This window comes from Juglans regia, chromosome 10 (assembly GCF_001411555.2).
Source record: "Juglans regia cultivar Chandler chromosome 10, Walnut 2.0, whole genome shotgun sequence".
Classification (NCBI taxonomy): domain Eukaryota; kingdom Viridiplantae; phylum Streptophyta; class Magnoliopsida; order Fagales; family Juglandaceae; genus Juglans; species Juglans regia.
This window is the reverse complement of record NC_049910.1, coordinates 20,998,728-21,024,306: the sequence shown is the minus strand read 5'-3', so window position 1 is coordinate 21,024,306 and position 25,579 is coordinate 20,998,728. Positions and strand designations below refer to the sequence as shown.

Here is a 25,579-nt window from a genome sequence, read left to right as displayed (position 1 = left end):
GGGCTTGACCCTCTAGGAACCGGTTATAAGAAATCATTTCATTGACTGGGATACTCTTTTAAGATTAAAATAAGTAATAAAAAACCTCAGTTTCATGGTGGAGCTGAGATGATTGAAAATAATTCAAAGTGGTTCCAGTAAGGTTGCCCCTAGAGAAGGAACTAAATTTATCGGACTCAAGTTGGAAGTTGAAGGAAAGCTATAACATATAGACGAAACACTAAAACTACTCTCTCAATAACATGCTCCTCACTTCATTGTACATCTTCAGGCAGCAATGAGTATGTGGATAAATGTGTAATTTGAATCCTTCCCATGTTCTTCTGAAGTTCCTTCATACCTCTTTTGCATTTTTTCATCCAAGTCCAATTTGGTTATATACATGACATATATATATATATATATATATATATATATTGGATGACGGGGGAACCACCTCATGACAGAGCCCTTAGGACTCACCCATGGAACCTAAACCTCTGGGGAGACTAGCACACAGCAACCCACCACCATGGCCTCCCACTTAAATTGCAGTTTAATCCCAGGGGGAACCAAACCTATGAAATGGGGCTCATGCACACAAGTTCACCCTTACCACTTGGGCTTCCCACTGGTGGGTTTAATATATATGGTACAACTAGAAGAGAAAAGAAAAGTATAATATAAATACTTTTTACTTTTTCCATGAGTTGGTGAAATTACCAAACAAAACAAGAAACCAGAGTACCAAAAAACTTACAACGTGGAGAATTCCTATTGCACGGAAAGTTCTTCTGAAGACAATTCAACCCTGGCAAAGTACTGCAAGCACAGAAAATGATAGATGCTCAATCTAGACAGAAATTTTGTCATCTGCAGAAGTAAAAAATTGCAGCTAATTTGGGCTGGTAGGGCTCTTGTTCTTAAAAGCAATTTTTGTACATGTCTTCAAAAACTATTTTCAGATAATTATTATTGATGACAACCTATTCTCATAGAATATTGATGCAATGTGTTCTATATTATTTTCTTATTTTTGGACTAGGATAACTGGAATAAGTATGATGTGTTTTTGAATCAGTGTGGAAATGTGTGTTACCATACATGAGGTGTATTATAAACCCAGGCCATCTAAACTTTCTTCTTGTTTTCTGAAAACACAGAAGAAAGGCTTGTTCCTTCTATCGTTTCTTTCTTCTTTTTTTGTTTTCCTTTTCTCTCATTCCTATATTCAATAATGGGTTTATAATGAATGAATAAGAGATACCATAATTCAATTACTCACCTTATGTTTGAGCTACCAAACGTGAAATTGTTGGCCACCAAGTTCCTGTATAATTCCATGAAAAGAACCTTATTATGTTTTAGTCTTCATGTACCAGCCAAACCCAACGCACAAGAGAGAGAGAGAGATATGTAGTCACTGCAGGGATTCAAGCATTCAAAACAAGTGGAATGTTTAAAATAACTATCTGGAAACCCAATGATAGGCGGACAAGCAAGAGATTCTTTAATACTTGTATAATTGGTTAATTAAAATATGTAGTTGATTCTTTACATTGTTCAAGAAAGATTATGCAAGTGATGCTTGAGAAATGATAGAAAAGAAGCTCTATATGAGCACCAGAATACCTAATGTTTCAAAGCAAAATGTTAGAGCCAGCAAAATTTTTGTGAGAAAAGATGTATAAGAATATAAGAGACATACAGTTGTAAACCAGAGGTAGTTACCCAACTCGGAAAGCTTCCTGATATATCATTGTAAGATAAATCTCTGCATCCAAAATCATATTAACAGGAATGAATAAGTAAAGAAATTAGAAAAGCAATTAGATTGATTCCATGCTATCACATGGAAGATGTCCTCCTTCCTCGCATTTATTAAGGAGATATTCAATAGGTCATATGGGAAACTTAGCATGAGAATGCTTATGAGTGTCCAGTCACAGCAAACTACAACATTCTACATAGATTTTGAACAGATTTTCCTTCCGGTGAAATATATTTTTAAAACAGCCACACCGTCATGAAGCATGCCTAGGACACTCATCATATTACAAGGATATTTAAATTGAAGATGAGATGGAAATACATTGATTGCCAATGAAATTCCAATAATGATCTCCCAGGACCTATTATAGACATGAAACCGATCAGAAATGTACTTATAAAAAAAAACCGATCAGAGATGTAGCAATGGAATCTCCAGCATTTTTCTGGTAATCCTTGATAATCGAATAGAAATCAAAGCCACAGTTTTTTTCTTTTATTTCTTGCTTTTTATTGTATAATAAGCAATTGAGCCTTCACTAAGCCTGACTTCCACTCTCTCTCTCTCTCTCTCACACACACACACACACACCCACCCGCACACATTTCTCTCGCTTTTATATATATACCTCTACATGCTTCACTTAAACACAATCATACATCACTTCCCCTTGTGCCAAATGGCAACCTACACAAGTACCAGCTGCCTTGTACCCTGCTGTCATCAGAAGACGCAAAACCCACAGTTTTGGGACAACCTCCAATAGAACTGCTAACAATGTCCCACTACTTTCCTCCAGGTTGCTCAGCAGCACCACCTAGACCCCAAAATGCAATCTGGATCATCTATAGATCAACCCATAGATGAGTTGGTCAGGAATGGCGTATAAACCACTGATATGATCTAAACCAGACTAACTCTGATCTTGGTGTTTCTCAATGAATTGAACCATATCAGGTACAAAGGCCAAAGTTTTCAGACTAATTGAGCTAACTTTAGCTTCATTTCAATTATATTGAGGTGTATAGAAGGAATGTTAAAGTTAAAAGTTTCAATTATGCATGATTCTGGGAACTTATTGGTCCAATCATGTTTTCTGCAAATTAATTGCACTACTACAAGAAAAACATCTAAAAATTTAAGCTTGAATTCTCAATTAAATTTGGTTGTGATTGTATAGAGAATAGTTGAGAATTATGTTTTCGGCTTGCACATAATGTAGCGTTTACAAGATCACATATCACATTGTTAATAACTATGAGAATGTGCTCTCTGAACAATTTTCTTGGAGACAGAGATTAGATGGGCTTGCTTTTGACTTCCTTGATTCACATGAAATGGAACAACTCGAAAGGCCATTTGACAAGCTATATGTCAGGTAAGTATTAAAACGCATGGCGGGTGACAAAGCTCCAGGTCCGGACGGCTTCTCTATGGGTTTTTTTTTTCAAACAAGCTGGGAAGTGCTTAAAGAAGACATCATGGCGGTCTTCCACGAGTTCTATTTTTTTTGATCGGTAAACAGATTTTTATTGATCAAAAGGGAGACATAGAGTGTCCAAGTACACGGGACATATACATGAACACGTTCACAATGTCTATCTTAGAGATACAAGAAACTCATGAAAAGCCCTGCCATGAAAATCAATTACAATCGACCAATGGAGTAAAGTATTGAAAAACAGAATTCTAAGCTCTTCCATTGATCTTTCTTGATCTTCAAAGCATCTTGCATTCCGCTCCCTCCAAATGCACCACCATAGACAAATAGGTAGCATCTTCCATATGGATGCAATTTGAGTGTTGCCCCTAATACCTCCCCAAGAGGCTAAAAAATCAGACACCCTTTCCGGCATCACCCACGCTAACCCCACCCGTGCTAAGACATCTGTCCATAAAGACATGGCAACCTCACAATGTAGTAATAGATGGTCAACGGACTCACCACTCTTCTTACACATGTAACACCAATTTATAGCGATAATGCCACGTTTCCTTAGGTTATCTATGGTAAGAATCTTCCCCAAAGATGCTGTCCATACAAAAAAAGCTGCCTTTAGCGGTGCCTTTGTCTTCCAAATGCTTTTCCATGGAAACGGGATTGAGTTGTGCAAGTTTAAGGAATGGTAGAAAGAGCGAGCCGTGAACACTCCCTTCTTAGATGGACGCCAACATAACTTGTCTTCTCCTTCCCCCGACACACTAGTGGAATACACAAAATCAAAAAAGGCCGAAAGGTCGTCCATCTCCCAATCTTGTGCATCTCTATGAAAAGTGAGGTTCCATTGGGAAGAGCCATGGGAAGAGATAATCAGATCTGCGATAGAAGCTTCTTTCCTTCTTGCTAGGCTATAAACTTGTGGATAAACATCCTTGAGTGCCCGATCACCACACCATAAGTCATGCCAAAACTTTACCTTAGATCCGTTGCCGACTTTGAAGCAAGTAAGCGTTGCATATGTGTCCCACCCTCTTCTAATGTGTTTCCAAAGCCCAACTCCATGAGGTCCACTCACTGCATTAGAACACCACCCTCCCCAAGATTCCCCGTGCTTCAACGCAATAACGGTTCGCCACAAGGCATCCCGTTCTTGGTGATATCTCCATAACCATTTGCCAAGCAAGGCTTGATTGAAAGTTCTCAAATTCCGTATACCCAAACCTCCTTCCTTGATAGGGGAACAAATTGTGGCCCATTTCACCAAGTGAAATTTAAACTCATCTTTGATCCCTCCCCATAGGAAATCACGTTGAATTTTCTCCATGCGATGAGCCACCTTAGCAGGGAGCGGAAATAAGGAAAGGAAATATGTTGGTAAGTTAGACAGAGTGCTTTTTATGAGAGTCACCCGGCCCCCTTTAGATAAGTACATCCTCTTCCAACCAGCTAGTTTCCTCTCCATTTTTTCTATTACAACATCCCAAATAGATTTCGTTTTGAACGCCGCGCCTAATGGAAGACCAAGATATTTCATGGGCAGCTGAGTTATCTTACCCTCCAAGATGGATGCCAGACTCTCCACATTGGGTACATGTCCCACTGGTACTACCTCTGATTTAGCCAAGTTCACCTTCAAGCCTGACACAGCTTCAAAGCATAATAAAAGAGCTCTCAAAGCTCGGATTTGCTCCCGTCTGGCCTCACAAAAGATTAGTGTATCATCGGCAAACAAAAGGTGAGTGATGTTAAGCAAACCTGAACTTGCCTCTCCCACTGAGAATCCTGATATGAATCCTCCCTCTACCGCCCCTAAAATCATCTTGCTAAAAGCTTCCATCACAAAAACAAAGAGAAGAGGAGAAAGAGGGTCTCCTTGTCGCAAACCTCGAGAGCTCTTAAAAAAACCTTTGGATGTGCCATTCACCAAAACAGAGAAACAAGGCGTGGAAATACAATGAAGGATCCAGGAACACCATTTAGAGCCAAAGCCGCATCTTTCCAACATATAAATTAAGAAACTCCAGTTGACGTGATCGTAAGCTTTCTCCATGTCTAACTTACAAAGGAGTCCCGGCTCTCCTGATTTAATACGACTCTCCAGACATTCGTTGGCTATAAGCACCGAGTCAAGGATTTGCCTACCTTGAACAAATGCATTTTGAGGCTTCGAAATCAAGCCTTCCATCACCTTACTCATTCTGTTCGCCAATACTTTGGATAAAATTTTGTATAGCCCACCCACCAAACTAATGGGACGAAAATCTTTCACTTCTACAGCTCCGGGCTTTTTAGGAATGAGTGCTAAGAATGTACTATTAAGGCTTCTCTCAAAACGCCCACTTCTATGAAATTCATGAAAAACCTCCATAATATCATCTTTAAGCACATCCCAACATGTCTGGAAGAAAGCCATGGAGAAGCCATCGGGACCTGGGGCTTTATCACCCGCCATACCTTTAATCACCGACCTGACCTCTACCTCATCAAATGGCCTCTCGAGTCGTTCCGCAACCTGCGGGTCAAGAACATCAAACACCAACCCGTCGAGTCTTGGTCTCCACCCAAATTGTTCCGAAAACAACTTATCATAGTAATTGACAATGTATCATAGTAATTGACAATGTGGTCTGAAATTTCGGTATGGTTGGAAGAGACCGCCCCATCTATCAACAAAGTATCTATAGCATTGTACCGCCTATGTGAGTTGGCCACTTGGTGAAAAAACTTGGTGCATCTATCCCCTTCCTTTAACCATAAAGCTCGTGATTTTTGACGCCACGATATTTCTTCCAAAAGAGACAACCGTTCAATTTCCGCAATCACTTGGAATTTGCGGGCCCGCTCGGATTCAGTGCAAACCCTCTCCTCTTCCACACCCTCCATGTTCTTAAGCTCCTCCATTAGAACAGATTTCTGACTGTCCACATTACCAAACTCTTGTATATTCCACTCCTTCAGGTCCTTTTTCAAAGACTTTAACTTGCAAGCCATTTTATAGCTAGCGTTACCATTAAAATGGTAAGAAGACCACCATTGTCTTATTCTGTCCAGAAAACCCTCCGACTTCAACCACATGTTCTCAAATTTGAAATGCCTTGGGCCTCTTCTGATGCCCCCACAATTCACAAGAATGGGGAAATGATCTGAATACAACCTGGGAAGTCTCTTCTGAATGAGATCTGGATATTGTGCCTCCCATTCCGGAGAGATTAAAAATCTATCTATCCTCGACCAAGATGGAAGTTCTCGATTGCTAGACCAGGTGAAGGAACCACCTGCAAGAGGAATATCTAGTAAATTCTGTTCGGAAATGAAGTTAGAAAAATCTACCATTGATGAGTTGAAACCCGAGCCACCTGATCTCTCGCTCGGGAAACGGGTGACGTTAAAATCACCTCCAATACACCAAGGTAAGTCCCATAAACTGTTAATACCGGCCAACTCATCCCATAGTAGCCTTCGAGACCGGTCAAGATTAGGACCATAGACGCCTGCAAAAGCCCACTGATAACCATCCCTTATGTTCTTAAACGAGCAAGCCACCACATAATCCCCCACGCAATCTTCCATTTTTTCCACCACTCGTTTGTCCCACATAACTAGTATGCCCCCGGAAGCTCCATTGGACGGTAAGTACAGCCATCCCACATGCATACCGCCCCACAAACTCCTGATAGTACGAAGAGAAATAAGTGCCAGTTTAGTTTCTTGTAGGCAAACAACGTCTACTTTCCAACTACGGAGAAGGGACCTAATAAGTAGTCGTTTATTCATGTCATTGATCCCTCTCACGTTCCAAGATAAGATTTTAGGCTTCATTAACAATATAGACGTCCCTCCCTTTTGCTCTATCTCTTCCCGAGGTTCCCTCCTTATTATCATAATTAATGGAGCATTGCAATCTTTTCAATTCTCTCTCCTTTTTAGCAGCCGACTTCAGTACCGTAGAACGACCAGCTTCCATGGCTACTAAGAGAGCCATGAATTGGTCTTCGTACCCTTCACATGAAATCCCCACCCAACCATGAAGCTCCTCTACTTTTTTTAGTACCCAATCTGAAGCTCGAGGTGCGATATGAGGTGGGAGCATCTGTAAGGGTGACGGGCTACCCATCTCCTCCTCTTCTCCGCCCACAGAGTCCCCATAAATGCTCAGCTGACTGGTACTCATCTCCTTTCCAGCGACAGAATCTGCTCCCGCCAAGATAGTGAGTCTTGACCCACCCATAGTTGCGTCTGATTCAACCACTTCATCGGGACAACCTGTGACTGGTTCCGCAAGCTCCAACCACGTCATCGGGACTGTCTGTGTCTGGTTCGAAGACTTAGGCTCGAACACAGTAGCCAGAGCAACATCACGTATAAGTCCGAACCTCCTATGGTCTTGTCGCTGCTCGCAAACGGCTCCTCTGACGTCGTCGACTTAGTCTGTGCGCCGATACTCTTCATCGTGACATTCTGTGCAGTATTCGGGCCATCGTGAGCACAGAGGCCGTCGTACATCTCTTCTACTTGCTCTGGTTCTGTACCCGCCGGCGATGCAACGTCCAACGTGGCCTCTGCAACCTTCGACGGAGTCGACTGCGTCGTTTCCGGCGACGGTGGCTCAGGCCCACTCATCGACGGGCCACCTGCGGCCTGCATCTTCTTCCTCCAGAAAGGGCCTCCCTGCCGTGCCCTCTTGGGCTGGGTTTCAGTATACAACACTTGGCCCTTCCCCTTAGGCCCACCATCCGTGTCCCCAAGGCCCAAATGGCAACCCGAGCCCACTCCTTCCAATCCATAACCCTCAACGCACCGTATCAACTCCCCAACTCTATTAGTTAGCTCCCCCAACGATTCCTGCACTTCACGTAACTCCTTCAGAAATTTTCCTTCTTTTAGTCCCATCACCCCTCTGCCATCACCTACTCCACACTGTGTTTCTGCCGAAAAGGGAGTTAATCCCTTTTGCAAGTCTCCCATCACATTGAGCTGCACAGTTCGAGGCACCTCCAGTGCCTCCTTGTACGACTTGGATGGCCAAGTTTTCACCCTCTCAGGCGATGGGTTTCTTCCCTGGACACCTACTCTGCCCATGTCCTTCAACACTGCCACCATCTTCCTCCACCCCATTCCTGCCTTGTCTTCAGGTATGAGAATGTAGCTCCTGCGTCCTCCCCCCCCATACACAGCCAAAGCCATATATGAGCCACGAGAGTTAGAGCAACGCTGGGCTGTAAGGCCTCTGTCGCCTTCCCGTCGAGCTGAGTAGAAGCCTTTGTTCTCAGCCTTCAAACACGCCTCCAGTGAGTTAGCCAACCAACTGATAGTCTCTAAACCCAACCATATGTAACTCACACCTTTCCATCCTTTCTCAGTAATGGACACCCTATCCCCAAGTCTTCTCACCTCAAAAACCTTTGACTCTATAGCTAAACAACTAAAAGAGTTCATTTTGCTAAACAAAAGGTAAACGAACCATGCGCAAGAACCTACCACGAGATTCTACAACCATCCAAGGAAATTATCCGTCATAAGGACAGTAAATGAAACCAATATTGCAGTTCAAGAGATACCTGACATCAGTATGCTGTTTCAGAACTACCTATACGAAGAGAGAAAAAGATAAAGGGAAAAGAAAAAAAAGAGAAAATAAAAATGGAAGGTTTGGAAAAAGCCTAGATGCAACTTTCATAGTGCTCATACCAAAAGACTCTGGCGTTGTAGAGGTAAAAGTTTATCGTCCCATTAGCTTGGTCAGCGGGTTGTACAAAATTCTCTCTAAAGTATTGGCGAATCGGTTGAGTAAGTTGTTGGATAAGTTAATATCGAAGTCTCAGAATGCCTTTGTCAAAGGTAGGCAAATCCTTGACTCAGTGCTTATTGCCAACAAATGTTGGGATAAGAGACTCAAGTCGGGAGAGCCGGGGCTTTTGTGCAAGCTGTATATGGAAAAAGCCTACGATCATGTCAACTGGAGATTCTTACTTTACATGCTCAAGAGATGTGGCTTTGGTACGAAATGGTGTACATGGACCCATCATTGTATCTCTACAGCTTGTTTCTCTATATCAGTGAATGGCACGCCAAAAGGCTTCTTTAAAAACTCACGATGATTGAGACAAGGTAACCCTTTATCTCCGCTACTCTTTGTTTTTGTGATGGAAGCTTTTAGTAAGATGATTTTAGGTGTCATGGAGGGTGGGTTCACATCTGGATTCTCATTGGGGGAGGCAAGTACTGGCTCGCTCAACATATCTAATCTATTATTTGCCGATGATACGTTAATTTTTTGTGGGGCCAGCCATGATAAAACTTGAGCTTTGAGGGCTCTTCTATTATGCTTTCAAGTTGTATCAGGCTTGAAATGTGAACTTGGCCAAATCAGAAATAGTGTCAGTGGGGGGCATTCCTAATGTGGAGAGTATGGCTTCCATTTTGGGCTGCAAGATATCTCAGCTGCCCATGAAATGTCTTGGCCTCCCGTTGAGTGCAATGTTCAAATCGAAATCTATTTGGATGATGTTCTAGAAAAAATGGAGATGAATTAGCTAGTTGGAAGGGGATTTATTTATCCCAAGGTGATAGGGTCACCTTAATCAAAAGTACTGTTTCCAATTTGCCAATTTATTTCCTCTCATTATTTCCACTCCCCGCCAAGGTGGCTCATCGTATGGAGAAACTCCAATGGGAATTCTTTTTTTTTTTTTTTTTTTTGAGGGGGGGGGATAAATGATGAGTTTAAATTTCACTTGGTGAAATGGGCCACAATAGCTCTCCCATCAAATGAGGTTTGGGTATTCGAAACCTGAAATCTTTCAACATAGCCTTGTTTGGTAAATGGCGATGGAGATATCACTACGAACAAGGGACCTTGTGGAAAATTTTCATCAAATTGAAGCTTGAGGAACCATGGAGAGGATGGTGCTCTAATGAGGTGAGTGGGCCTTATGGAGTGGGGTTGTGGAAGCATATAAGAAGAGGTTGGGATACATATGCAAGTAATATCCATTTTACTGTGGGTAACAGAGCCAATGTCAAATTTTGGCATGATGTATGGTGCGGTGATAGGGCACTCAAGGAAACTTATCCACAAATTTAGGGTTTAGCAAGAATGAAAGAAGCCTCGATTGCAGACCTATTAATCATCTCCAATGGTATTCCCCAATGAAATGTTGCATTCCTCAGAGATACACAAGATCGGAGGAGTTGAAGACAAGATTTTTTGGTGCCCCGCAAAGAAATTACTATTCACATGACGCTCTTTCTACCAAGCCACAATCACTCACAACACATATAACTTCTAACCAAAAGATTCATTCTTTATGAATCAAGTAGGTAATACTCCTATCCCTTCCATGGTTTTAAATTGCGGAACCGGTTAGAGAAAATGGTAGAATTAAGGTGAAACCTCCGGAAGAGGTAGTTGCCAATTGGTGTGGGGAATGGCAAAATACTCTGGTAGGTTATTTTGTTGGCCGAAGATTGGCTCACCCTTTGGTTAATTCTATTGCTCAAAGGTTGTGGGGCAAGTTGGGGCTTACGGACATTTCGTCATCTGATAATGGATTCTACTTTTGAAAATGGAATAGTGAGGAGAACTTAGGCTCTGTATTGGATCAGGCTCCCTGGCACATGGCCAACCAGCCTCTAGTGCAAAAAAGGTGGCACCCGAATCCACCTTTACTCAAGGAGTTAATGCAGTCAGTAGATTAAGGCAAGAGCAGTACTAAAGAAAAGGGGTGGGGGTTGGGGAGTTAGAATTAGTAGAGTTTTACTTCTACTTGCTTACAGTCTTGAATTTCATTATATTATGGAATTCTCTCCCATCACTTCTACCACCGAACAGATGTTCCACCTAATCTTTGCTTCTGGTTGGTTGGTTCACCTTGATTTTGCTCTACTTATCCTGTATTTCACGAAGAGAAGTGCATCCCTTTGAAATTTGAATCCCACCCCATGTGGGACCCTCCCTTCTTGTTCCTCTTCTTGGATGATGTTGGTACTAAGTTCTTATTTTTCAGCAAAACTGAACTGTCCATCTATTCCCGTAGAAGATCATTTGGAAGACAAAGGCACCTCTAAAGGCAACATTTTTTTATGGACGGCTTCCTTGGGGAAGATCCTCACTCTAGACAATTTGAGGAAACGTCGAATCATAATCATGGATTAGTGTTGTATGTGCAAGAAGAGCAGAGAGTCTGTTGACCATCGACTACAGTGTGAGATTGCCATGACTTTGTGGAATGAAGTCTTCGCTCGGTTGGGACTAGCTTGGGTGATGCCAAAAGGGTAAGCGACTCCCTGGCTTCTTGGAGAGGCATTTAGAGCAACTCTCAAATTGCACCAATTTGGAAGATGGTCCCAATATGCCTATGGTGGTGCATTTGGAGGGGGAGGAATGAAAGATGTTTTGAAGATCAAGAGCAATCAATGGATGAGCTTAGAAACTTATTTTTCAATACATTACTTCATTGGTCGATTGTAATTGATTTTCATGGCATGACCTTTCATGAATGCCTTGTCTAAACTAGCACGCTTAGGCATCTCTCTTGTATATGTCCTATATACTTGGGCTCTTGCCTACTATTTTGATCAATAAAAACTAGTTTACCGATAAAAATAATAATAATGTAGCATTTAAGTTGTTGTATCTCCAAATTCATATCACAGTTCGATCTGAGATTTATATTATTAAAACTAAGGTTTAAGTGTAATTTAAGGCTTTCATTTATCTGGTTTTCGCCTTGTGAAATTGAGTGTGCAAGTTGTAATTGAGACCTCCCCATGAAAAAAAAATTAAAAACTTTGGTCAAATAGGTGTCAATTAGGGGGCTGAGTAGCATGACCCTTTACTTATTGTGTCAGTCTTGATAGGTATATCCATTCTTTGTAAGTCCCTTTTTGAGTTCATTTAAGACACTTGAAGGAAATCTTGGATCCTCTTGCAAGTTGCTCATTATGTAAGTAGCTAGCTAATGGATTTTAACAAATTTACTCTGTGGTATGGAAGGCATCTATTTGTCTTTGGTTAACGGTCATTTTTTAAATCTCCATGAAACTAAGTTCATTTTGTTTTAAGTGCATAATGTATTAAGCAATTCATGAAATCAATCTTACTTTAAGAAGCTTAACTCTACATTGTTGCAACAACTCAAATTGGGTTCTCACCTTGCAAAAGAAATTTACCATTGTTCTTTTGATAATTCACATATTATTTCATGTTTTCTAAATAGTTCCTATCATGAGTCTTGCATTGCCACTACTTCTATGATTAATGTTAGTTGCAATTGAAGCTTATACTCAGCAGTTGTCTAAATTTTGGATGAAGAATAAATAACTAATTTGAGAGATACTACTTGTATGTTAGTTATCTGTCTTTGGTGACTTCATTTCAACTGTATTTTGAGGTTTATCAGGCAGGAGAAATTTTTTATGCACTTGCTTGTTTTTGTTGGTAGTGTTTTTGAGTTATAAACTATAGGGGCATTCGAATCCAAATTTTCTGTTAAGTAAAAAAACACATTTGACATTTCAAGTACAATCTTTGGGGATACATTATTTTGATAGCCTGATGTTCTTGAAAATGTATATAGAGCTATAACTAATATTTTAAAATAGAACAATCGGATAAATACTACATTATGTTGATGAAATAAAGTTATGTGAAATATATTTCAGATAGATTTCTAACAAGCAAGGTTTTTGCATGCACCATGCCCATTGGGGTTTTGTGCCAGACATTTAAGTTTGATTTTTCTTGCAGCCACCTAAAATAGAACTATACCACCTTATATAGTAATAACTCATTTGGAGGCAGTACACCACTTCTAAGACATTAAGACTCACATATTTTGAAGCATTTCACTTTTTTGGCTAGGAAGCGGTCCAGAAAGACTGTTGCTTCCAAGAAACCTGCCATTGCAATATGGTGGAAGAAAAGACAAAGAAAAGGCAAACCATCATGAAGTGAGAAAAGGTCATACCAAAAAATCAATTACAGCTGTATGAGTAAATATCTTAAAGCAAGGGAAGAAAGAGCGTGTATGGTTTTTACAAGTATGTAAGAGAACTCATATTGAACAAAGCACTGGGTATTCGGCCTGTTAAGTTGTTGAAACTCAAATCCCTGCATTTTAAAGAGCCAAATTAATGAAAGCTAACTCCAGTAATTTTTTTTTTTTTTTTATCAGTAACTCCAACAATGAAGCTGCCGTTTCAATCATAAACTCAGGAGCTTACAATATTTGTAGACTTTGGTGTTCTCCAATATTAGAAGGAATAGTTCCACTGATCAGGGCATTCCTCAGAACTCTTAGGTGTCAAAAAAGAAAATGGAGTAGCTAATGGTTAACACGATAAGACTAAATGCGCAACTCGAAAAAAATGCATATATTTGTAGTGTGCGGAGTAGCATGCTCACTTACAAATCTGTTAAGTTCTTCAAGTTAGTTATGAAATCAAGGGAAGAGCTCACATTGTATAAATCACTGATCCGTCTGGACAATTATACCCAAACATCACCGAAGTTAGTCTTTCTTCCCTTGTTAAAGTGGGAAGTGAGAGAGAAATAGAGAGAGAGAGAGACGGAGCCTGAATCAGCAACAAATATTTACTCACAGAGAGTTCAGTGAGATCAACATAGAAAAACTAGATGGTATTGGACCTTCAAACGAGTTCCCTTGAAATCTCCTACAGAAACAATTGGATGATTTGTCAAGAAGACCAATATCTATCACAGAAATACAGGTTACTTTCATAATAATGAACTAGAAGATGAAATAAAAAGATCTGTTTTTATTGCTTACAATTGCTTAAGTCTTGTCCAATTACCAACAAATTCAGGTATTTTTCCACTCAAAGGAGTGTCAGATGCCCACCTGAAATTAAAAAAAGCTCACTGATAGTAAGGCAACCACAAGATGGTATAGGGAGGGGGGGGAGCTTAAAACATATAGAGTGAGAGTAGCAGTCCTGCTTACAGAACTTCCATGTTTTGAAGCTTAGCAAATGTTGAGGGAAATTCACCACCCAACCCACCACTGTTTACATAACTGTAATACGAAGTAATGTATACACTATCATCATCTGAAATGTTGAAACATGCAATTTTCGTAGAAAAAAAATTAAAAAGAATAAATGTTAGAACTTACAGTTCCCGTAGTTTGACCAAATTACCAAGTTCTGGAGGGAGAGTTCCAGAGAAATTGTTATGGCCAATAGACCTGCATATTATATATACAAAGAGTTACTGGAATGAATAAGAAACGAAGTAAATTTCTTATATCGTTATTTCAAGTAAAGTTCATTTCTGCGTTATTAAAGCATATTTTCCTGCCATTAGAAAAGTTATAGCAATCCTCTCAAACCCATGATGTTTCTTAATGGTACCGTGGAAAAATGAAAATCTACAAGTAGAATCATTAAATTCTTTGTTTTGTAAGATAATTGCTTTCATTGAACATTTTATAGTTGGATGTTTTCCGGTAATTATCATTCAAAGATCTGTGGAAGTTATCAGCATCAGCATTAATTCATTTTAGCCTAAATAAAGCATTAATTCATTCATTGTCCATGTACATCCCAGAGTCAAGAGTTTTGAATCACTTGAACCTTTCCAAAACCCATCACCGTCCTATGTGGGCATGTCAAAAGGGAAGGGGAGTTGATTACCCCCAAGAAAAATAAAAAAAGTGAACCATCCTTTCAGGACTAGAAGCAACTTGATTTAAGAGGCCATCAAGTAATTTATGTACATTTGGGTGGTAGAAACATTTTCAAGTAAAGAAGTCTTTCCCCTTCTTCCTTTTTTCTCCCCTTGTGGTGAGTGAGTTTAATTTACAACCATTATAAAGCAAATGGTCACTTGAGCAAGACCTGGCTGGCAAACATCCCCCTACCCCCTTTCCCATCTTCCAGAAGCAAACTTCATTATAGCAGTACAAATGCTATTGCCAACAGCTAGCATTAGAGAAAGCAGTGAGAATCAAAGAACGCAAGGAAAAGGAAATAAAACAAGCACCAAGGGATGCCATCGAGTAAGAGGAAGCATGCCTGAGCTAACAAAAGGAAAGATCAAAAGAATTAGATGTCTAAAAGGCAAATTGAAAGCATTTTCAGACAGGTAGTTACAAAGACCTAGAGGACCAAGAAAAGTCTAGTTTATTTATTTACTCATTTTTAGATGAGTAAGGAAAACCTAGTTTAGTCATAATAAACATGGCTTCTTCTTCTAGGATGAGTTTAAGCAACCAATGAAATGGCAGGATAGGGTGGAGGATCTGTAGGTTTTTGAGGTTGCTCTCATCATGTTATTGCTGAAAAGAAAAACAAAATTCCTCCATTTGACGTTGAGACATCCACACTTCCATTGTTTGTAAGGGAAGGCTAACTGTATGCCGGTTGAGAGCTGTATGAGCAGTAACGTCCATGTAGGACTATGTGAGAAGGGAGGTGGACAGAAATGGCCTTCTTGTACTTCACTACCGTCGACCTTAAACTAGCAAGAAAGCTACCTGCCCAGATTTATACTTAAAGGTTGGGAGGGAGCGGGATGGCTCTGTCTATTCTAAGAATGGGCTGGAGGAGTCTAGGTATGAGCCGAGTCCTATTTGCTCGTTGGCTTCGGGACCAAACTTTCAATAGGATCGGCAGATTCTATGATTGGAAGATTTTATCCATATCTTTCTTACCTTATTTACATCAGCTGTACATATTAGTTTCCTTTCTTAGCTTTGCCGTGTATAGCTCTAACTATATAGTTGTGTATAGCTAGTTTTCCATATATAGAGTTTCCATGTATAGCTACCAAACTTTTCTATTTAATGGAATTCTCACAATGGTGAGAGGCATTCGGTCAATCTGATATGGTATCAAAGCTTGTGTTTTGAACCTAGAATTTAAACGCTTCCTAGTTTTTTTTTTTTCTTTGGTTTTCTCAGATCTAGCCTTGGGGCTCTCGGACTCTAGCACATTTTTTTTTTTTTTTTGGTTCTTGTTTTTCTGGTGGTTGCGACAGCACATCTGTGGTGCTATCTTGGAATTTTCTTTGGGTTTCTTTGCTGCTGGGCTCTTGGAGATCTTTGACTCTCGATATTCTCAGGTTATTTGGAGGTTTGTTCTCAGCTTTTAGGCTCTTTTACGGTGTTTTTTCTGGGCTATTTCTGTCTTCACAATGTCTGGAAAAAACTCTATTCTTCGTTTCAATGGGAAGAACTATCTTAGTTGGGAGTTTCAGTTTAAGATGTTTGTGAAAGGAAAGGAGTTGTGGGGACATATTGATGGGACATCTTCAGTCTCAAAAGACCCCAAGGAACTCGGTCCATGGGAGGCAAAGGATGAACGCATTGTCTCTTGGCTGCTGGGCTCCATTGAACCGCATATGGTGAACAACTTGAGGTCTTTTTCTACAACTAAAGAGATGTGGGAATATCTAGGGCAGATATATAATCAAGACAAGAATGCACGCCATTTTCAGCTGGAATTGGAGATAGCAAATTTCAATCAAGGTAACCTTTCTATTGAGCAATATTATTCTGGTTTCTTGAACTTGTGGAGCGAAAATTTGGGTATTATACATGCTAAGGTACCCAAGGAGGCGCTGTCCGCACTTCAGACAATTCATGAGGAGAGTAGACGTGATCAATTTCGGATGAAATTAAGGCCAGAATATGAGGCTACACGGGCTGGGTTATTAAACCAAAATCCAGTTCCTACATTAGATGTTTGTCTTGGAGAATTGCTGCGGGAAGAACAGAGATTGGCTACTCAGGCAGGAATGGGACAAGAGAGGCTGCATTAAGAGATGGTGAATGTCGCCTATGCAGCCCAGGGAAGAGGACGAGGAAGAGGAAGAGGAAAATGTCAAATCCAGTGCAACAGTTGCAAAGAATTTGGCCATATTGCTATCAACTGCACAAAGCCATATTGAAAATATTGCAAGAAACTGGGGCACATCACTAAAGAGTGTCCAATCCGTCCTCAAAATTGGCAAGCACAGGCCTTTCAAGCTGCTATCCAAGCTACCCCTGCAACACAATCTTCACCTATTGTAGCTCCGACAGTCACTACAACAAGTACTAGTCAGGCTGTCCTCACCCCTAAGATGGTCCAGCAAATGATCATCTCAGCCTTTTCTGCATTTGGACTTCAAGGTAATGGTAAGACAGTCTCCTCTCCTTGGTTTGTTGATTCAGGAGCTTCCAATCACATGACTAGTCAGTCTGAATCATTGCTTAATGTTCGAAGTTATAATAGTCCTCAATACATTTAGATTGCAAATGGGAGTCACCTACCTATTAATGCAGTTGGAGATATTGGATCGTCCTTCCATAACGTGTTTGTGTCTCCTGGGTTATCTGCTAATTTGATTTCAGTTGACAGCTAGTGGATAATAATTGTAACGTTTTCCTTCTCTTGTGGTGATTGTCTTGTGTAGGATCAGGTGTCGAGGAAGGTGATTGCGAAGGGGCCTAAAGTGGGGTGATTGTTTCCTCTGTAGTTTTCTATTCCTAGCATTTTATCTTTGGCTTGTAGTACTGTAAACAATCAGAGTGACGTTTGGCACAAGCGATTAGGCCATCCCAATTCTTTGATTTTACATCATTTGTTTAAGCATGGTTTTCTGGGCAATAAAGATCAGATTTCTACTCATGGCTTGTCTATTGACTGTACTTCTTGCAAACTTGCAAAAGCAAATTCTTCCTTTTCCTATGCATGGTAGTCGAGCTACCAAATGTTTTGATGTTTCCATAGTGATGTTTGGGGTATTACACCAGTTGCTTCGCATGCCCATTATAAATATTTTGTGATGTTCATTGATGATTATAGCCGTTTTACTTGGGTGTATTTTCTCTGTTCTAAGGGGGAGGTGCTTCAGGTTTTTCAGACCTTTGTTGCCTACCTTGAGACCCAGTTTTCTACATGTCTTAAGGTTTTGAGGTCAGATAATGGTGGTGAGTATATGTCTCATACTTTCCAAGCCTTTTTGCAGCATAAAAACATTATTTCTCAACGTTCTTGCCCTTATACACTTCAACAGAACAGTATGGCTAAACGCAAGAATCACCATTTGTTAGATGTTGTTCGGACTTTGCTTTTAGAGTCCTATGTTCCTCCTAAGCTTTGGGTGGAAGCTTTGTCCACTGCTGTCTATCTGATTAATTGTCTGCCATCTCATATTTTGGACTTTGAGTCACCATATTATTGTCTAGCTGGTTCACATCCTAGTTATCAAACCTTGCATACATTTGGATGTGTGTGCTTTGTTCGTCTACCTCCTTATGAACATCACAAACAACAAGCTCAATCTGTTCAATGTGCTTTCTTGGGATACAGTGTGCCTCAAAAAAGGTTTTGAGTGCTTTGATGTTGCAGCTGATCACATTCGTATTTCTAGGAATGTGATCTTCTTTGAGAATCAATATTTCTTTCAAAGCCATGTTGTTCCTAGGTTTGACCTGGTTATGCTTCCTAACTTTGATGATGTATCTCGGCCTATTGAGCGCTTTAAACCAGGTGTTGTTTATCAGAGACGGCAACCTCCACTTCTATCACCACCCCTTCCCGACTCTGATCCGGCATTTATTCCTGAAGCTTCTACTCCTCGGCGCTCCTGCCAACCTTCTCATCCACCAGAAAGGTATGGATTTTCCCACACATCGCTCAATGCGACTTTAGCTCAAATCAGTATGCCCAATTCTTACTCTCCGGCAGCTACGCAAGCCTGCTGGGTAAAGGCTATGGATGAAGAGCTGCAGGCTTTGCAATAGAACCATACTTGGGATGTTGTTTCTTGTCCATCTGGTATTATGCCCATTGGGTGTAAATGGGTATACACCATCAAGTTTGATGGTTCTCTAGACAGGTATAAAGCACGGTTGGTGGCGCTTGGTAACCGGCAAGAGTATGGGGTGGATTAAAATAGACCTTTGCTCCTGTGGCTAAAGTGACTATCATACGGATCATCTTAGCCATAGGTGCCTCAAAGGGCTAGCCTTTGCTGCAGATGGATGTCAAGAACGCTTTTTTGCATTGTGATCTTAAGGAAGAGATCTATATGACTCTACCACAAGGCTTGTTTGTTACACCTTCATATGTGTGCCAGTTAAAAAGGTCTCTCTATGGGTTGAAATAGGCTGGTTGATTGCATTGGAAAGTCTTCAAGAAGGGAATTCTATGCAAACTCCCATGGAGGTGAATGTGAAGCATCATAAAGATGAAGGTGAGCTTTTGCCCGATCCTTCTCTCTATCGACAATTGGTCGGCAACCTGAACTATTTGATCATCACTAGGCATGACATTTTTTTGCAGTTTAGCAAGGTAGTCAGTTTATGCAAACTCCTCATCTTCCACAGTTGGCTGTTGTTCGTCGCATTGTCCGGTACCTAAGGGGTACTTCTGATCGCAGTCTTTACTTTCCTACTGCATCACCAATTCAATTGGTGGCTTATAATGATGCTGATTGGGTGAGTTGTGTGAATAATCGTCGTTCAGTCACTGGTTGATGCATGTTTCAAGGCAATGCACTTATTTCGTGGAAAAGTAAGAAACAAACTCGGGTCTCTAATGTCAATGGACAGCTTTGCTGTCCATATTTGTTTCCATACTTGTTTCCGTATTTGTTTCCTTGATTTACTCTTCCAAATAATTAGCTTAATATTTGACAGATTGTATAGGGAACATTAGCATATACGTAGTTCTTTCCATGTATAGAACTCTTTTGTACAATTTATATAATAGAGAGAAATCACAAGGCCAACGATTCAGCCATTCATACAGCATTTTTTACTTATCTTGACATGGTATTAAGAGCCGGTTGAAATTTTTTTCTCTTGGTTTCATTGTCGCTCGCGTGAATCAATTTTTTTTCTCGGTTTCATGTGTCGGCGACTTCTGAGTCTCGGCAGCACATCTCGGCACCTTCTGTTTTTAGTGTATCACGACCGACGTCAAAGCTTCCTGTTTTTCGGCATTCTATTTCTAGGCTAGCCTTTGTCGGCAGCTTCTGTCTTAGTTTTGGGCATTTTAGGCATCCTCTCAATCCATCGACACGTTCTTCTCCTGGAGTGGTGTCTTTCGGGAGCCTCTGATTAAGGTCTTGGTATTGTTTTGTTCTCCGCTTTGGGAGTCTTTTTCCTGGATTGGGTGGTTTCGGCATATTTCTTTTTTGGTCTGGGTATTTTTTTGGCTTCTCTCATTTGTCAGCAGCAGGTCCTTCTCTCAGTTCCTTTAATTTTTTGGATATTTTTTGCTTTGTCTCGGGTTCCATTTATTTGCAATGGACTTTGCACCTATGTGTGTCAAGTTTACAGGCAAAAATTACTCTACTTGGACTTTTTAGTTTGAACTTTTTCTCAAGGGAAAAGACCTTTGGGGCGATATTGATGACACGGATGTTGCACAAACATCCAACACTGACAAATCCAAGGATGTCGTGTCTTCTCCTTCTTGGGATGTGCTTGATGCTCGGATCATGTTTGGTTTCTTGGTTCGGTGGAGCCACATATTGTCACCAACTTGCAGGCTCATCGCTCCACTCAATTCATGTGGAATTACTTGAAGAAGGTTTATCATCAAGATAATGATGCTCGTCGCTTTCAGTTGGAACATGCGATTGCCATGTTTCAACATGGTAGTCTTTCCATCCAAGACTACTACTCGGCATTTTTGACTCTTTGTCATGAATATACTGATTTGGTTATAGCGGATGTTCCTGTTGCCGCACTTTCGACTATTCAGAAGCTTCACCAGACTAGCCGGCATGATCAGTTTCTTATGAAACTACGCCCGGAATATGAATTTGTTCGCTCCTCTCTACTGAACAGATTTCTTGTTCCCTCTCTTGATATTTGTTTTGGTGAGTTACTTCGCGAAAAACGTCTTAGTACTCAAGCTATTCTGGAGCAATCTCATGGTAGTTCCGGGACGGAAACTGTGGCTTATGCTACCCAAGGACAATGATCACCTATGACTTCTAAAAATTTACAATGTTTCTGCTGCAAGGCATATGGGCATATTGCTGCCAATTGTCCTAAAAAATATTATTCTTATTGCAAGAAAAATGGTCATATTATCAAAAAATGTCGTATCCGCCCCCAGAATCGTCAGGCCCAAGCATTTCAGACTTTTGTTACTATTCCTCCCGCAGCAACTTCTGTAGCACATGACTCTTCCTCAGGTGCTTCCTCTGATCTTGCACCTCCTGTAGCAACTTACTGCACCCCTGAAATGGTGCAACAGATGCTAATTTCAGCATTATCTGCAATGGGGTTTCAAAGTAAAAATTCTACTACACTTTGGTACGTAGACTCAGGGGCTTCTAATCACATGACAAATACTCCCACAACTTTGTGTCATGTTCGGCCCTATGATGGTCAATCTGTCATTCAGACTGCCAATGACAATTCTCTGCCAATAGCTACTTTCAGAGATGCCTCTTCTACATTTACTAATGTGTTTCTTGCTCCTCAGCTTTCCACGAATCTTATTTTTGTTGGTCAATTAGTTGATAACAATTGTGCTATTAATTTTTCTGGTAATGGTTGTGTTATGCAGGAACAGGTAACGGGGGAGCCGATCGCAAAGGGACCTAAAGTGGGGCGCTTGCTTCCACTATTTTTACCTGTTCCAGCACTTTCTCCAATTTCTTCTATTAAGTCTTTTGCTTGTAATAATGTTCCTGATCTGAGTATGGTGTGGCGTTGTCGTTTAGGCCATCCCAATACTCAAATCTTATCTCATGTATTGCACTCTGGCTTTCTTGGTAATAAAGAACATTATTCTTTATCTCTTGAGTGTGATTCTTGTAAACTTGGTAAAAGCAAAACTCTTGAGTGTGCTTTGATCTTATCCATAGTGATGTTAGGAGACCTTCCCCAGTTAGTTCACATGAAAAATTTAAATACTATGTGACTTTCATTGATGATCATAGTAGATTCACTTGGATTTATTTTCTTCGCTCTAAATCTGAGGTTTTTCGTTCTTTCACTAAGTTTTTAGAGTATGTTGACAATCAATTTTCTACGACTATAAAGACATTACGCACAGATTCTGGTGGAGAATATTTGTCTACTGAGTTTCAGACATTCTTGGCTTCTAAAGGTATTATCCATCAACGTTCAGGTCCCGCTACTCCCCAACAAAATGGAGTAGCCGAATGCAAAAATTGTCATCTTCTTGATGTGGTACGTACTCTCTTGTTAGAATCTTCTGTTCCATCCATGTTTTGGGTTGAGGCTCTGAAGACTGCTACTCACTTGATTAATCGTTTACCTTCCCAAATCTTACACATGGAGTCTCCCTATTTCCGTTTGTTTGCTAAGCAACCTAGTTACGATAATTTTCGTATCTTTGGTTGTGTATGTTTTGTTTATTTACTTCCTCATGAGCGACATAAATTATCTGCTCAATCTGTTAAATGTGCATTCTTGGGATATAATGTGTGTCAAAAGGGATTTGTTTGCTATGATCCTACATTACATCGTACACGTATTTCTAGGAATGTTATTTTCTTTGAAAATCAACATTTCTTTCATGTGTCATTTGTGCCCTCTTCTTCTACTATGGTCCTCCCCTCCTTTGAGTAGTAATTCTTAGATCTTCATCAAGTCAGTTCTCGCTTTAAACCAGGTATGGTGTATATAAGACGCTCCAGCCCACAGTCTCTTCCGGCGGCTCACCCGATATCTGATCCTAACATGCACCGGAATCAGTCAGTTGCAGCACCTCCAGAGCCTTTGGTACGTTGCTCTCCTCGAGTGTCTGTACCCCTAGAATAGGTATGGGTTTTCTTCTGGCAATTCTATTTCAGCTCTTACTGCTGCATTGTCCAATTTTGATATTCCCACATGCTACTCACATGCTGTCAAGCATGACTGTTGGCGACAAGCATTTACGAGAAACATGCACCAACCTGTGACAGAACGATGAGTGTCCTCACATCCTGCCCAATCTACATCACTGTAACCTGCCAGTAGAATAGGAGATCCAACCGGAAAGAACAACCCATGTCGAGAAGTCCCCTTGAGATAACGAATGATACGTCGAATAGCAGCAAGATGAAGCTGGCAAGGTGCCTACATAAACTGACTAACCTGTTGGACAACAAAGGAAATATCGGGTCTTGTAATCATTAAATAGTTTAAACTCCCAACCAATTGTGATGCAAATAGAGAGCAAGGCTCCCAGGCGAACATTACTCCTTAAATTGTGGGAGATGAGGACGTAGTCAGTTACTAGAATCTTTAGCCATTCTTATCTTTTTATTTCAAACTTTTGTTGCTAAGTTGTTTAATTCTTTCTTATTTTATTCCCGTAAGACTCGGATTGCTATATCAGCAATACCTTCCTAGTTTATTTCCTGATCTTTAGCACTTGTAATCCTTTAAATATGGGAACTGAGAAAAGAAAGGCAGTTGCCGAATTTTCTTAGATGATTTTAGAATTTTCAAATGAAGAGATTTCATTAACAGAGAGACTCTGTGTGTAATTTTCTCCCCTTGGACGTCAACGTGAGGTTGGCTCTTAAGGCTTGCACCATTTTTGGTATCAGAGCCAGGTTTCTTTCATCAAGGAACTCAGTGTTTCATGCCTGTAACTCGTAGTGGTAATTCTTACAATATGTCGAATAACCAAAATCCAAACATTGATCTACCCCAGCTACAAGCGCAGATCACCCAACTCGCATCTGTTCTGGAACAAATCAATCAAAGGTTGGATACGATGGAGGAACGTCGAACTCGAGATGAGTTTGGACCCCAGAATAGGAGAGGGCGCAGACCTCCTCCGGAAGATGAAGTAGACGGCAATGAAGGGAACGAAGACGATGAAGAATACGGGGAGAGGAACAGGGGATTTGGTGGTCATGATGTTCGCTTTGGGCAGAATGGCCGTGAATTTCCCAGGGGATGAGAAGGACGTGGCTTCGACCGTCACTCTATTGATGAACTAGCCAAGGGAATGAAGGTAGATGCCCCAGATTTTTTTGGGAAGCTGGATCCCAATGCTTTTGAAGATTGGTTGACGGCAATTGAGGATTATTTTGATTGGTTCTCTGTGTCCGAGGATAGAAAAGTCCGTTATGTCCGTATGAATTTAAAAGGCCATGCACGAGCTTGGTGGGGTAGCGTGGAAGAGCAACTACGTCGTACTCAACGTGCGCCAGTGTCTAATTGGGAAGAAATGAAGGAGCGGCTGAAAGAGAAATATCTTCCTATTGACTACGAGCAAGTCATGTTTGAAGAGATGCTGCAACTGAGGCAAGAAACATTGACTGTCGACCAATATACAGATCGTTTCCATGAACTGACTGTACGTAGCAAGGTGGTGGAAAACGAGCAACAAACTCTTGCTCGTTACCGCACGGGCTTGCGTAATGAGCTGCGGAAAGAGATGCTGATAGCACGACTCCTAAATGTTGATGAAGCTTATCAATTGGATTTACGAGTTGAAAAGCAACTGGGCTTCTTCAATGGTAGACGCATGTCATCTACGGATCCCAAGCAAGAACGCGCACCAACACAACAATTCCAGAAACCACGTCTGCCCACTAACCAAGGCAGATACGCCGTGGTGGGTGACCAAAGAGGAAAGGCCAAGCTTACGGGCGATGGACCACAATGCTATAAGTGCAAGGGGTTTGGACATTTTGTTGTGGTATGTCCTACGAAGGAAAAGAAATTGGCCTTTGTGTGTGGAAAAGAACTTAGTATGGTTGATGCAAAGGAGGAAGTTGAAGAAGAAGAATATGAAGAAAGTGATGGTGAAGATGTAGAACACTTGGAAGCAACTGATCTGCCCAGTTGTGTCATTCACCGAGTTTTGACTGGCACCAAGAAGAAGTTCCATGGTAGTGGTTCGTTTGGAGGCGACCAATATTTTCCATACCCGTATGGAGCATAGTGGTCGTGCGTTAAATGTTATCATTGACAATGGGAGTGGAATGAATGTAATCTCTAATGATGCAGTGGAGTGGTTGGGTTTGACAGTTCAAAAACACCCCACCCCGTATCGAGTAAGCTGGGTTAATGAAGATAACCCCATCTTGGTAAAGCATTGTTGCTTGGTGAAATTTGCACTGGGAAGAAACTATACGAATGAGGCCTAGTGTGATGTGGTCCCTATGACTGTTTGTCATTTATTATTGGGTCGACCTTGGCTTTATGACAGAAAGGTGTTGTATGATGGGTATACCAATTCTTACTCTTTTCAATTTAATGGCAAGAAATTCGTTTTAGACCCTTTGCAGATTTCTGAGTTTGAGACACAACCGAAACAAACAAAAAAAGAAGAGGTTGTTCCAGTGCTAACCATTCGGTAGTTTACTCAAGCTCTAAAAGGAGAACAATTAGTGTTGTTGGTAGTGAACCGAGAGGCTAAACAAGGTGATGGTATTATCCCCACTGAAT

The 25,579-nt window shown here is 40.8% G+C and overlaps 1 protein-coding gene across 1 annotated transcript in view; it reads right to left on the bottom strand.

Annotated features, from left to right (window-relative positions):
- Positions 1-25,579, bottom strand: part of LOC109013810 (probable LRR receptor-like serine/threonine-protein kinase At1g56130) — a 59,502-nt gene that overhangs the window by 8,445 nt on the left and 25,478 nt on the right. Inside the window, exons 6-16 of the mRNA XM_035694513.1 lie at positions 14,327-14,398; positions 14,156-14,227; positions 13,982-14,053; positions 13,794-13,865; positions 13,601-13,672; positions 13,416-13,487; positions 13,231-13,302; positions 13,023-13,088; positions 1,688-1,753; positions 1,265-1,309; positions 740-801 (exon numbers count right to left, since the gene is read on the bottom strand). Of these exons, the coding sequence (XP_035550406.1) occupies positions 740-801; positions 1,265-1,309; positions 1,688-1,753; positions 13,023-13,088; positions 13,231-13,302; positions 13,416-13,487; positions 13,601-13,672; positions 13,794-13,865; positions 13,982-14,053; positions 14,156-14,227; positions 14,327-14,398 (743 nt within the window). The remainder of the gene's footprint in view (positions 1-739; positions 802-1,264; positions 1,310-1,687; positions 1,754-13,022; positions 13,089-13,230; positions 13,303-13,415; positions 13,488-13,600; positions 13,673-13,793; positions 13,866-13,981; positions 14,054-14,155; positions 14,228-14,326; positions 14,399-25,579) is intronic.